Raw genomic sequence first — 14,559 nt, 5'->3', positions numbered from 1 at the left:
ATAAAAGGTTGATATCCAGGATCTATAAAGAAGTGTATTCTTTTGCAACCTTTAATGTCTGCGCAACGAGGGTTTCCTTCTCAGTGCATTCATGGTCCTTGTGTGCTGATCTCTTCCTGTCGGGATCCCTCTGCATGTCTCCCTACACACACGGACTCTCACAAGAGGGTCTTAATAAACCCAGTACCGATCTGCACACCACACGCTGTCCGTGTCCTCGTACGGCATGCGCGACCTAAGGGTTTCTGCACGGGTCACAGGCCACATACGTTGATTATCCTTGTGGAGACTCCTAGCCTGCCCCCACAAATTCCCATCTCCATTGGAGGATGAGGGGATCTAGGGACCGTTATGTCCCAGAGCTGACAGGGAAGCACTCAGGCGCCAGGCTGCGTCTCCTGCCCTTGCTCAAGGGCGCTCACGTACCCACGAGCAGGCGAGCTCGGCAACAGCCTGGGCCAGAGCACCAGCAAGATGCTGGTCCGAGGGTCTTCGAGGCCCGCAGAAGTCCCCTTGTCCTGTAGATGCGGGGGATATCTGGGACAAAGTGGTAGACTCCCGGGTGCCACGAGGCAGGCACCTCCAGCCCAGTGTCAGGGCAGCCGCCTTGCCCTTTAGAGCTCTGGGGAACACGGGGACCCTTTCGCGGAAGTCGGCGCCATCCAGTCCAACATACACTCCTCCTGCTCAGAGACAGGGGAGCCTGCGGAGGCCTCGTGCCCGTGGGCCCCGTCTGCACACGCACATCTTCCGTGGTCATGGAAGGCCCATTCTGGTTGGGCCTCCTGGTCTCAGGACCTCTTGGGGTGGGGGGGGTGTGTGGCGGTCTCAGGCAGTTTTGTGCCAAACACGTCGTGCTCCCCAACTGGCAGGCCATATGGCGTCGGGATAAGGAAGGACGGGTGACGTCACGGACCGAGAGCCCCTGTGCTGGGCGTGTGTGTTGACGTGGAGTAATCGTGACCTCGGAAGCGCGGAAGAGAAGCAAACGACCGCGGCATCTGGGGAAGGAACTGTGAAGCGCTGGAGGGAAGCCAACGGGCCTCTTCTGGGGATGGGTGGTGGTGAGACCCATGTGAGGAAGAAGAAAGAGAAAAGAGCCTGGGCCTTCACCGGAGTCCCGACACATCCAAGGCAGGCGCCTCTGGTCCCACACTGATGCGTGATGCTGCCTCGGCGCTCAGGGATGTGAGGCTGGCTCCAGGCTCTGACGGGAAGGGCAGATGAAGGCCCTGGGTCACTTCCCGGGACCAGTGGAGGGACCTCTGAGGACCTGGGAAGGCTTCTGTCCGGGGCACCCACCAGCCCTGCAGACCAGCTATCCAGGAGGCTCTGAACAGACTGCCAACACCACACTTGCCTCTTGCTGGTGCTTAGGAGTTGGGGGCTTGTGAGCTGTGCTGAGAAACGGACAGGACCTGGCTTGCTCCCTACTTGCTACGTACCGGCCAAATGCTTCATGGACATTTTCTTGACTCCTTGAAGTAATTTTCAACTTAGGGCTCAAGGTTCCCACTGCAGGGATCAGGAAATCAAGACTGAGATGGGCATAGTCATGTCAGAGGATGGTACCTCCCAGAAGCGACACTGAAGAACAGCCACCAGGCACGGAGCTTCCTTGGGGAGGGCGGATCTCACTGGCTGGAGTGCGGGAAAGCCACGCAGGGAAAACGCACTGCGAGTGCAGGGTCCCAGCTTGCACGGGAAGCTTATAGCCGAGAGCGAGATCGGAAAGGATGCAATACACTCATTGGGATTCCCCTAATTCAGCAACAGGGGAGCTGGCATCTCTATCAACCGACTCTCCAGAAGCACTGGTTGAGCATTTCGCTCAGCGTCGCATGCACTGGCACGGCGACATTCTGCTGCGCCACGGAAACGGCCAAGAGGCCTGGAGATGCGGATCTGCTGGGTAGAAGTTGTCCCGAACACAGGAAGATCCGAGATTCACGGCTGGCATATTGAAGGCGCCATCCACAGTCTACGGTCTTCGGCACTCAGACCCAGTATTTCCTTCTTCACGATGGTGGACAGGCACCAGTTGTACAAGAGGAAGACACAGGAGGAAGACGAAGGAAAAGACGAGGAGCGGGGGGAGGGTGGGAGAGAGCGAGGTAGGGAAGGACGGAGAGGACGGAGGGAAGAGGGAGGAAGAGAAAACGAGAACTGTATTCGCAGTGACACGGAGTCACTTGCTTGGCTGGTTCCCAAGGTGAGGACCAGAGTCTCCAACTCATCCCGCGATCCCCCGAACTGCCCCACTTATATCACGGAAAGTCCCACATCCTGGAAAAGCCCTCGTTTCTGCGTGACCCGGGACTGCTGTCTCTCAGGAAGTTCGGTGACTGCTGCTTGCTTCGTCTGGGTGGACTGCTGCTCTTTCTATCGCCCTGCTGGATTCTGCCTCCACAGATGGAAGAGATGAACTCGGATGTCCTGCAGCCGAGAGTCTTTGATCGAACTGGGATGTGCAGGTGGGGCGGGGGTGGGGGGGCGGCTCCAAGAGACAGATGCCTGTGGGAGTCTGGAATCAGGCTTTGTGGGGAAACCGACTTGGGCTCAGGCATGATTTCGGTTCATCGCTGGGCATACTGCCAGGCCCTCACGAGGCATGTTGCCAGTCTACATGTAACCCAGGGACCAGCGCCGGGGAAGGACCGCTAATCTGACTCGCCAGCCTCTTCCCAGGCCAGTGGGACTTAGAACACACGATGAAGTTCATAGAGCAGGAATGCAGATGCTGATGGGACCACCGTGTTTTCATCTGAAATGTTTCCACGAGGTATTCTCAATTAAGAAACACATTAAGCACTTATTGGCTAAAGATTCCTAACATGAGGGGGAAAACAACTTCCTCTTCTTCAGTTCCCGCATCACCAGGAAAACGACGTCAACAACGGCAAGGAAGTCATGCCCATTGGTCCAAATGTGGGGACCCAGTGCATAAAATCCCCACAAGAGGACGAGACAAAAGAATCTGAGGAACTCACCTCTGAACAGAAGCTGCCCCTCCACGTGTGACACCATGACTGAATCGTGCTGCTCCCCTTGCTGCCAGCCTACGTGCTGCAGGACCACGTGCTGCAGGACCACCTGCTGCCAGCCCAGCTGCTGCGGGTGTGGCGGCGGCGGCTGTGGACAAGGCAGCTGCGGGTCCAGCGGCTGTGGGTCCTGCTGCTGCCAGCCTTGCTGCTGCCGCCCAACTTGCTGCCAGACCACCTGCTGCAGGACCACCTGCTGCCGGCCCAGCTGTTGTGTGTCCAGCTGCTGTCAGCCCAGCTGCTGTGGGTCCAGCGGCTGTGGACAAACTTGCTGTGGCTCCAGCTGCTGTCAGCCAGCCTGCTGCACCCCTGTGTACTGCAGGAGGACCTGCTACCACCCCACCTGTTGCTGCTTGCCCGGATGCCTCGCCCAGGGCTGTGGATCCAGCTGCTGCTAGCCTGCTTGCCACCCACACTGCTGCCATAACGCCTGCTGGAGGACCGCCACATACCCACGGCGGCCGCGGCCACCCTTGCTGCGTGTCCAGCTGCTGACACACGTCCCAATGACAGCTGCCTCACCAGGAACCCACAACGGCACACAGCACTGATTGGCCAGCGGGGAAACGGACACTGCCAAACGTTGCTGAAAGCCAGCATGCAGTCGCCAACCTTTCGGCTACTCATCTGCCTGTTCAAAACCTTGGGAATCGGCTTGAGGAAGTGTGGACCACTTCTCCTGATTCTCTTCTTCCTCAGGTCTTGGGAGTCCCCTGCCAGCGTCACGCATCCAGACGTGGAGTCAAGATCTCTGCCTTGACTCCACGGTCAAGATCGTCCTCCTGCCTGACGACCTGGGAGAAAGGAAGCCCCTCACCTGATAGAAGTGTATTCTTTTGCAACCTTTAATGTCTGCGCAACGAGGGTTTCCTTCTCAGTGCATTCATGGTCCTTGTGTGCTGATCTCTTCCTGTCGGGATCCCTCTGCATGTCTCCCTACACACACGGACTCTCACATGAGGGTCTTAATAAACCCAGTACCGATCTGCACACCACACGCTGTCCGTGTCCTCGTACGGCATGCGCGACCTAAGGGTTTCTGTACGGGTCACAGGCCACATACGTTGATTATCCTTGTGGAGACTCCTAGCCTGCCCCCACAAATTCCCATCTCCATTGGAGGATGAGGGGATCTAGGGACCGTTATGTCCCAGAGCTGACAGGGAAGCACTCAGGCGCCAGGCTGCGTCTCCTGCCCTTGCTCAAGGGCGCTCACGTACCCACGAGCAGGCGAGCTCGGCAACAGCCTGGGCCAGAGCACCAGCAAGATGCTGGTCCGAGGGTCTTCGAGGCCCGCAGAAGTCCCCTTGTCCTGTAGATGCGGGGGATATCTGGGACAAAGTGGTAGACTCCCGGGTGCCACGAGGCAGGCACCTCCAGCCCAGTGTCAGGGCAGCCGCCTTGCCCTTTAGAGCTCTGGGGAACACGGGGACCCTTTCGCGGAAGTCGGCGCCATCCTGTCCAACATACACTCCTCCTGCTCAGAGACAGGGGAGCCTGCGGAGGCCTCGTGCCCGTGGGCCCCGTCTGCACACGCACATCTTCCGTGGTCATGGAAGGCCCATTCTGGTTGGGCCTCCTGGTCTCAGGACCTCTTGGGGTGGGGGGGGGGTGTGTGGCGGTCTCAGGCAGTTTTGTGCCAAACACGTCGTGCTCCCCAACTGGCAGGCCATATGGCGTCGGGATAAGGAAGGACGGGTGACGTCACGGACCGAGAGCCCCTGTGCTGGGCGTGTGTGTTGACGTGGAGTAATCCGTGACCTCGGAAGCGCGGAAGAGAAGCAAACGACCGCGGCATCTGGGGAAGGAACTGTGAAGCGCTGGAGGGAAGCCAACGGGCCTCTTCTGGGGATGGGTGGTGGTGAGACCCATGTGAGGAAGAAGAAAGAGAAAAGAGCCTGGGCCTTCACCGGAGTCCCGACACATCCAAGGCAGGCGCCTCTGGTCCCACACTGATGCGTGATGCTGCCTCGGCGCTCAGGGATGTGAGGCTGGCTCCAGGCTCTGACGGGAAGGGCAGATGAAGGCCCTGGGTCACTTCCCGGGAGCAGTGGAGGGACCTCTGAGGACCTGGGAAGGCTTCTGTCCGGGGCACCCACCAGCCCTGCAGACCAGCTATCCAGGAGGCTCTGAACAGACTGCCAACACCACACTTGCCTCTTGCTGGTGCTTAGGAGTTGGGGGCTTGTGAGCTGTGCTGAGAAACGGACAGGACCTGGCTTGCTCCCTACTTGCTACGTACCGGCCAAATGCTTCATGGACATTTTCTTGACTCCTTGAAGTAATTTTCAACTTAGGGCTCAAGGTTCCCACTGCAGGGATCAGGAAATCAAGACTGAGATGGGCATAGTCATGTCAGAGGATGGTACCTCCCAGAAGCGACACTGAAGAACAGCCACCAGGCACGGAGCTTCCTTGGGGAGGTCGGATCTCACTGGCTGGAGTGCGGGAAAGCCACGCAGGGAAGATGCACTGCGAGTGCAGGGTCCCAGCTTGCACGGGAAGCTTATAGCCGAGAGCGAGATCGGAAAGGATGCAATACACTCATTGGGATTCCCCTAATTCAGCAACAGGGGAGCTGGCATCTCTATCAACCGACTCTCCAGAAGCACTGGTTGAGCATTTCGCTCAGCGTCGCATGCACTGGCACGGCGACATTCTGCTGCGCCACGGAAACGGCCAAGAGGCCTGGAGATGCGGATCTGCTGGGTAGAAGTTGTCCCGAACACAGGAAGATCCGAGATTCACGGCTGGCATATTGAAGGCGCCATCCACAGTCTACGGTCTTCGGCACTCAGACCCAGTATTTCCTTCTTCACGATGGTGGACAGGCACCAGTTGTACAAGAGGAAGACACAGGAGGAAGACGAAGGAAAAGACGAGGAGCGGGGGGAGGGTGGGAGAGAGCGAGGTAGGGAAGGACGGAGAGGACGGAGGGAAGAGGGAGGAAGAGAAAACGAGAACTGTATTCGCAGTGACACGGAGTCACTTGCTTGGCTGGTTCCCAAGGTGAGGACCAGAGTCTCCAACTCATCCCGCGATCCCCCGAACTGCCCCACTTATATCACGGAAAGTCCCACATCCTGGAAAAGCCCTCGTTTCTGCGTGACCCGGGACTGCTGTCTCTCAGGAAGTTCGGTGACTGCTGCTTGCTTCGTCTGGGTGGACTGCTGCTCTTTCTATCGCCCTGCTGGATTCTGCCTCCACAGATGGAAGAGATGAACTCGGATGTCCTGCAGCCGAGAGTCTTTGATCGAACTGGGATGTGCAGGTGGGGCGGGGGTGGGGGGGCGGCTCCAAGAGACAGATGCCTGTGGGAGTCTGGAATCAGGCTTTGTGGGGAAACCGACTTGGGCTCAGGCATGATTTCGGTTCATCGCTGGGCATACTGCCAGGCCCTCACGAGGCATGTTGCCAGTCTACATGTAACCCAGGGACCAGCGCCGGGGAAGGACCGCTAATCTGACTCGCCAGCCTCTTCCCAGGCCAGTGGGACTTAGAACACACGATGAAGTTCATAGAGCAGGAATGCAGATGCTGATGGGACCACCGTGTTTTCATCTGAAATGTTTCCACGAGGTATTCTCAATTAAGAAACACATTAAGCACTTATTGGCTAAAGATTCCTAACATGAGGGGGAAAACAACTTCCTCTTCTTCAGTTCCCGCATCACCAGGAAAACGACGTCAACAACGGCAAGGAAGTCATGCCCATTGGTCCAAATGTGGGGACCCAGTGCATAAAATCCCCACAAGAGGACGAGACAAAAGAATCTGAGGAACTCACCTCTGAACAGAAGCTGCCCCTCCACGTGTGACACCATGACCGAATCGTGCTGCTCCCCTTGCTGCCAGCCTACGTGCTGCAGGACCACGTGCTGCAGGACCACCTGCTGCCAGCCCAGCTGCTGCGGGTGCGGCGGCGGCGGCTGTGGACAAGGCGGCTGCGGGTCCAGCGGCTGTGGGTCCTGCTGCTGCCAGCCTTGCTGCTGCCGCCCAACTTGCTACCAGACCACCTGCTGCAGGACCACCTGCTGCCGGCCCAGCTGCTGCGGCTGTGGACAAGGCGGCTGCGGGTCCAGCTGCTGTGGGTCCTGCTGCTGCCAGCCTTGCTGCTGCCGCCCAACTTGCTGCCAGACCACCTGCTGCAGGACCACCTGCTGCCCGCCCAGCTGCTGTGTGTCCAGCTGCTGTCAGCCCAGCTGCTGTGGGTCCAGCGGCTGTGGACAAACTTGCTGTGGCTCCAGCTGCTGTCAGCCAGCCTGCTGCACCCCTGTGTACTGCAGGAGGACCTGCTACCACCCCACCTGTTGCTGCTTGCCCGGATGCCTCGCCCAGGGCTGTGGATCCAGCTGCTGCTAGCCTGCTTGCCACCCACACTGCTGCCATAACGCCTGCTGGAGGACCGCCACATACCCACGGCGGCCGCGGCCACCCTTGCTGCGTGTCCAGCTGCTGACACACGTCCCAATGACAGCTGCCTCACCAGGAACCCACAACGGCACACAGCACTGATTGGCCAGCGGGGAAACGGACACTGCCAAACGTTGCTGAAAGCCAGCATGCAGTCGCCAACCTTTCGGCTACTCATCTGCCTGTTCAAAACCTTGGGAATCAGCTTGAGGAAGTGTGGACCACTTCTCCTGATTCTCTTCTTCCTCAGGTCTTGGGAGTCCCCTGCCAGCGTCACGCATCCAGACGTGGAGTCAAGATCTCTGCCTTGACTCCACGGTCAAGATCGTCCTCCTGCCTGACGACCTGGGAGAAAGGAAGCCCCTCACCTGATAGAAGTGTATTCTTTTGCAACCTTTAATGTCTGCGCAACGAGGGTTTCCTTCTCAGTGCATTCATGGTCCTTGTGTGCTGATCTCTTCCTGTCGGGATCCCTCTGCATGTCTCCCTACACACACGGACTCTCACATGAGGGTCTTAATAAACCCAGTACCGATCTGCACACCACACGCTGTCCGTGTCCTCGTACGGCATGCGCGACCTAAGGGTTTCTGTACGGGTCACAGGCCACATACGTTGATTATCCTTGTGGAGACTCCTAGCCTGCCCCCACAAATTCCCATCTCCATTGGAGGATGAGGGGATCTAGGGACCGTTATGTCCCAGAGCTGACAGGGAAGCACTCAGGCGCCAGGCTGCGTCTCCTGCCCTTGCTCAAGGGCGCTCACGTACCCACGAGCAGGCGAGCTCGGCAACAGCCTGGGCCAGAGCACCAGCAAGATGCTGGTCCGAGGGTCTTCGAGGCCCGCAGAAGTCCCCTTGTCCTGTAGATGCGGGGGATATCTGGGACAAAGTGGTAGACTCCCGGGTGCCACGAGGCAGGCACCTCCAGCCCAGTGTCAGGGCAGCCGCCTTGCCCTTTAGAGCTCTGGGGAACACGGGGACCCTTTCGCGGAAGTCGGCGCCATCCTGTCCAACATACACTCCTCCTGCTCAGAGACAGGGGAGCCTGCGGAGGCCTCGTGCCCGTGGGCCCCGTCTGCACACGCACATCTTCCGTGGTCATGGAAGGCCCATTCTGGTTGGGCCTCCTGGTCTCAGGACCTCTTGGGGTGGGGGGGGGGTGTGTGGCGGTCTCAGGCAGTTTTGTGCCAAACACGTCGTGCTCCCCAACTGGCAGGCCATATGGTCGGGATAAGGAAGGACGGGTGACGTCACGGACCGAGAGCCCCTGTGCTGGGCGTGTGTGTTGACGTGGAGTAATCCCTGACCTCGGAAGCGCGGAAGAGAAGCAAACGACCGCGGCATCTGGGGAAGGAACTGTGAAGCGCTGGAGGGAAGCCAACGGGCCTCTTCTGGGGATGGGTGGTGGTGAGACCCATGTGAGGAAGAAGAAAGAGAAAAGAGCCTGGGCCTTCACCGGAGTCCCGACACATCCAAGGCAGGCGCCTCTGGTCCCACACTGATGCGTGATGCTGCCTCGGCGCTCAGGGATGTGAGGCTGGCTCCAGGCTCTGACGGGAAGGGCAGATAAAGGCCCTGGGTCACTTCCCGGGAGCAGTGGAGGGACCTCTGAGGACCTGGGAAGGCTTCTGTCCGGGGCACCCACCAGCCCTGCAGACCAGCTATCCAGGAGGCTCTGAACAGACTGCCAACACCACACTTGCCTCTTGCTGGTGCTTAGGAGTTGGGGGCTTGTGAGCTGTGCTGAGAAACGGACAGGACCTGGCTTGCTCCCTACTTGCTACGTACCGGCCAAATGCTTCATGGACATTTTCTTGACTCCTTGAAGTAATTTTCAACTTAGGGCTCAAGGTTCCCACTGCAGGGATCAGGAAATCAAGACTGAGATGGGCATAGTCATGTCAGAGGATGGTACCTCCCAGAAGCGACACTGAAGAACAGCCACCAGGCACGGAGCTTCCTTGGGGAGGGCGGATCTCACTGGCTGGAGTGCGGGAAAGCCACGCAGGGAAGATGCACTGCGAGTGCAGGGTCCCAGCTTGCACGGGAAGCTTATAGCCGAGAGCGAGATCGGAAAGGATGCAATACACTCATTGGGATTCCCCTAATTCAGCAACAGGGGAGCTGGCATCTCTATCAACCGACTCTCCAGAAGCACTGGTTGAGCATTTCGCTCAGCGTCGCATGCACTGGCACGGCGACATTCTGCTGCGCCACGGAAACGGCCAAGAGGCCTGGAGATGCGGATCTGCTGGGTAGAAGTTGTCCCGAACACAGGAAGATCCGAGATTCACGGCTGGCATATTGAAGGCGCCATCCACAGTCTACGGTCTTCGGCACTCAGACCCAGTATTTCCTTCTTCACGATGGTGGACAGGCACCAGTTGTACAAGAGGAAGACACAGGAGGAAGACGAAGGAAAAGACGAGGAGCGGGGGGAGGGTGGGAGAGAGCGAGGTAGGGAAGGACGGAGAGGACGGAGGGAAGAGGGAGGAAGAGAAAACGAGAACTGTATTCGCAGTGACACGGAGTCACTTGCTTGGCTGGTTCCCAAGGTGAGGACCAGAGTCTCCAACTCATCCCGCGATCCCCCGAACTGCCCCACTTATATCACGGAAAGTCCCACATCCTGGAAAAGCCCTCGTTTCTGCGTGACCCGGGACTGCTGTCTCTCAGGAAGTTCGGTGACTGCTGCTTGCTTCGTCTGGGTGGACTGCTGCTCTTTCTATCGCCCTGCTGGATTCTGCCTCCACAGATGGAAGAGATGAACTCGGATGTCCTGCAGCCGAGAGTCTTTGATCGAACTGGGATGTGCAGGTGGGGCGGGGGTGGGGGGGCGGCTCCAAGAGACAGATGCCTGTGGGAGTCTGGAATCAGGCTTTGTGGGGAAACCGACTTGGGCTCAGGCATGATTTCGGTTCATCGCTGGGCATACTGCCAGGCCCTCACGAGGCATGTTGCCAGTCTACATGTAACCCAGGGACCAGCGCCGGGGAAGGACCGCTAATCTGACTCGCCAGCCTCTTCCCAGGCCAGTGGGACTTAGAACACACGATGAAGTTCATAGAGCAGGAATGCAGATGCTGATGGGACCACCGTGTTTTCATCTGAAATGTTTCCACGAGGTATTCTCAATTAAGAAACACATTAAGCACTTATTGGCTAAAGATTCCTAACATGAGGGGGAAAACAACTTCCTCTTCTTCAGTTCCCGCATCACCAGGAAAACGACGTCAACAACGGCAAGGAAGTCATGCCCATTGGTCCAAATGTGGGGACCCAGTGCATAAAATCCCCACAAGAGGACGAGACAAAAGAATCTGAGGAACTCACCTCTGAACAGAAGCTGCCCCTCCACGTGTGACACCATGACCGAATCGTGCTGCTCCCCTTGCTGCCAGCCTACGTGCTGCAGGACCACGTGCAGCAGGACCACCTGCTGCCGGCCCAGCTGCTGCGGCTGTGGACAAGGCGGCTGCGGGTCCAGCTGCTGTGGGTCCTGCTGCTGCCAGCCTTGCTGCTGCCGCCCAACTTGCTGCCAGACCACCTGCTGCAGGACCACCTGCTGCCGGCCCAGCTGTTGTGTGTCCAGCTGCTGTCAGCCCAGCTGCTGTGGGTCCAGCGGCTGTGGACAAACTTGCTGTGGCTCCAGCTGCTGTCAGCCAGCCTGCTGCACCCCTGTGTACTGCAGGAGGACCTGCTACCACCCCACCTGTTGCTGCTTGCCCGGATGCCTCGCCCAGGGCTGTGGATCCAGCTGCTGCTAGCCTGCTTGCCACCCACACTGCTGCCATAACGCCTGCTGGAGGACCGCCACATACCCACGGCGGCCGCGGCCACCCTTGCTGCGTGTCCAGCTGCTGACACACGTCCCAATGACAGCTGCCTCACCAGGAACCCACAACGGCACACAGCACTGATTGGCCAGCGGGGAAACGGACACTGCCAAACGTTGCTGAAAGCCAGCATGCAGTCGCCAACCTTTCGGCTACTCATCTGCCTGTTCAAAACCTTGGGAATCGGCTTGAGGAAGTGTGGACCACTTCTCCTGATTCTCTTCTTCCTCAGGTCTTGGGAGTCCCCTGCCAGCGTCACGCATCCAGACGTGGAGTCAAGATCTCTGCCTTGACTCCACGGTCAAGATCGTCCTCCTGCCTGACGACCTGGGAGAAAGGAAGCCCCTCACCTGATAGAAGTGTATTCTTTTGCAACCTTTAATGTCTGCGCAACGAGGGTTTCCTTCTCAGTGCATTCATGGTCCTTGTGTGCTGATCTCTTCCTGTCGGGATCCCTCTGCATGTCTCCCTACACACACGGACTCTCACATGAGGGTTTTAATAAACCCAGTACCGATCTGCACACCACACGCTGTCCGTGTCCTCGTACGGCATGCGCGACCTAACGGTTTCTGTACGGGTCACAGGCCACATACGTTGATTATCCTTGTGGAGACTCCTAGCCTGCCCCCACAAATTCCCATCTCCATTGGAGGATGAGGGGATCTAGGGACCGTTATGTCCCAGAGCTGACAGGGAAGCACTCAGGCGCCAGGCTGCGTCTCCTGCCCTTGCTCAAGGGCGCTCACGTACCCACGAGCAGGCGAGCTCGGCAACAGCCTGGGCCAGAGCACCAGCAAGATGCTGGTCCGAGGGTCTTCGAGGCCCGCAGAAGTCCCCTTGTCCTGTAGATGCGGGGGATATCTGGGACAAAGTGGTAGACTCCCGGGTGCCACGAGGCAGGCACCTCCAGCCCAGTGTCAGGGCAGCCGCCTTGCCCTTTAGAGCTCTGGGGAACACGGGGACCCTTTCGCGGAAGTCGGCGCCATCCTGTCCAACATACACTCCTCCTGCTCAGAGACAGGGGAGCCTGCGGAGGCCTCGTGCCCGTGGGCCCCGTCTGCACACGCACATCTTCCGTGGTCATGGAAGGCCCATTCTGGTTGGGCCTCCTGGTCTCAGGACCTCTTGGGGTGGGGGGGGGGTGTGTGGCGGTCTCAGGCAGTTTTGTGCCAAACACGTCGTGCTCCCCAACTGGCAGGCCATATGGCGTCGGGATAAGGAAGGACGGGTGACGTCACGGACCGAGAGCCCCTGTGCTGGGCGTGTGTGTTGACGTGGAGTAATCCGTGACCTCGGAAGCGCGGAAGAGAAGCAAACGACCGCGGCATCTGGGGAAGGAACTGTGAAGCGCTGGAGGGAAGCCAACGGGCCTCTTCTGGGGATGGGTGGTGGTGAGACCCATGTGAGGAAGAAGAAAGAGAAAAGAGCCTGGGCCTTCACCGGAGTCCCGACACATCCAAGGCAGGCGCCTCTGGTCCCACACTGATGCGTGATGCTGCCTCGGCGCTCAGGGATGTGAGGCTGGCTCCAGGCTCTGACGGGAAGGGCAGATGAAGGCCCTGGGTCACTTCCCGGGAGCAGTGGAGGGACCTCTGAGGACCTGGGAAGGCTTCTGTCCGGGGCACCCACCAGCCCTGCAGACCAGCTATCCAGGAGGCTCTGAACAGACTGCCAACACCACACTTGCCTCTTGCTGGTGCTTAGGAGTTGGGGGCTTGTGAGCTGTGCTGAGAAACGGACAGGACCTGGCTTGCTCCCTACTTGCTACGTACCGGCCAAATGCTTCATGGACATTTTCTTGACTCCTTGAAGTAATTTTCAACTTAGGGCTCAAGGTTCCCACTGCAGGGATCAGGAAATCAAGACTGAGATGGGCATAGTCATGTCAGAGGATGGTACCTCCCAGAAGCGACACTGAAGAACAGCCACCAGGCACGGAGCTTCCTTGGGGAGGTCGGATCTCACTGGCTGGAGTGCGGGAAAGCCACGCAGGGAAGATGCACTGCGAGTGCAGGGTCCCAGCTTGCACGGGAAGCTTATAGCCGAGAGCGAGATCGGAAAGGATGCAATACACTCATTGGGATTCCCCTAATTCAGCAACAGGGGAGCTGGCATCTCTATCAACCGACTCTCCAGAAGCACTGGTTGAGCATTTCGCTCAGCGTCGCATGCACTGGCACGGCGACATTCTGCTGCGCCACGGAAACGGCCAAGAGGCCTGGAGATGCGGATCTGCTGGGTAGAAGTTGTCCCGAACACAGGAAGATCCGAGATTCACGGCTGGCATATTGAAGGCGCCATCCACAGTCTACGGTCTTCGGCACTCAGACCCAGTATTTCCTTCTTCACGATGGTGGACAGGCACCAGTTGTACAAGAGGAAGACACAGGAGGAAGACGAAGGAAAAGACGAGGAGCGGGGGGAGGGTGGGAGAGAGCGAGGTAGGGAAGGACGGAGAGGACGGAGGGAAGAGGGAGGAAGAGAAAACGAGAACTGTATTCGCAGTGACACGGAGTCACTTGCTTGGCTGGTTCCCAAGGTGAGGACCAGAGTCTCCAACTCATCCCGCGATCCCCCGAACTGCCCCACTTATATCACGGAAAGTCCCACATCCTGGAAAAGCCCTCGTTTCTGCGTGACCCGGGACTGCTGTCTCTCAGGAAGTTCGGTGACTGCTGCTTGCTTCGTCTGGGTGGACTGCTGCTCTTTCTATCGCCCTGCTGGATTCTGCCTCCACAGATGGAAGAGATGAACTCGGATGTCCTGCAGCCGAGAGTCTTTGATCGAACTGGGATGTGCAGGTGGGGCGGGGGTGGGGGGGCGGCTCCAAGAGACAGATGCCTGTGGGAGTCTGGAATCAGGCTTTGTGGGGAAACCGACTTGGGCTCAGGCATGATTTCGGTTCATCGCTGGGCATACTGCCAGGCCCTCACGAGGCATGTTGCCAGTCTACATGTAACCCAGGGACCAGCGCCGGGGAAGGACCGCTAATCTGACTCGCCAGCCTCTTCCCAGGCCAGTGGGACTTAGAACACACGATGAAGTTCATAGAGCAGGAATGCAGATGCTGATGGGACCACCGTGTTTTCATCTGAAATGTTTCCACGAGGTATTCTCAATTAAGAAACACATTAAGCACTTATTGGCTAAAGATTCCTAACATGAGGGGGAAAACAACTTCCTCTTCTTCAGTTCCCGCATCACCAGGAAAACGACGTCAACAACGGCAAGGAAGTCATGCCCATTGGTCCAAATGTGGGGAC

The 14,559-nt window shown here is 58.3% G+C and overlaps 1 protein-coding gene across 1 annotated transcript in view; it reads left to right on the top strand.

Moving 5' to 3' along the window:
* LOC308357180 (uncharacterized protein) overlaps positions 1-14,559 on the top strand; it is a gene marked incomplete at both ends in the record, with an annotated part of 70,163 nt that overhangs the window by 43,200 nt on the left and 12,404 nt on the right. The window contains 3 exon segments of the mRNA XM_080826649.1: positions 3,185-3,354; positions 7,067-7,313; positions 10,859-11,134. Of these exon segments, the coding sequence (XP_080682775.1) occupies positions 3,185-3,354; positions 7,067-7,313; positions 10,859-11,134 (693 nt within the window).

The sequence above is a fragment of the Martes martes genome (assembly GCF_963455335.1).
Source record: "Martes martes genome assembly, chromosome: 16".
Taxonomy (NCBI): domain Eukaryota; kingdom Metazoa; phylum Chordata; class Mammalia; order Carnivora; family Mustelidae; genus Martes; species Martes martes.
This window is presented reverse-complemented; position numbering and strand designations above follow the sequence as displayed.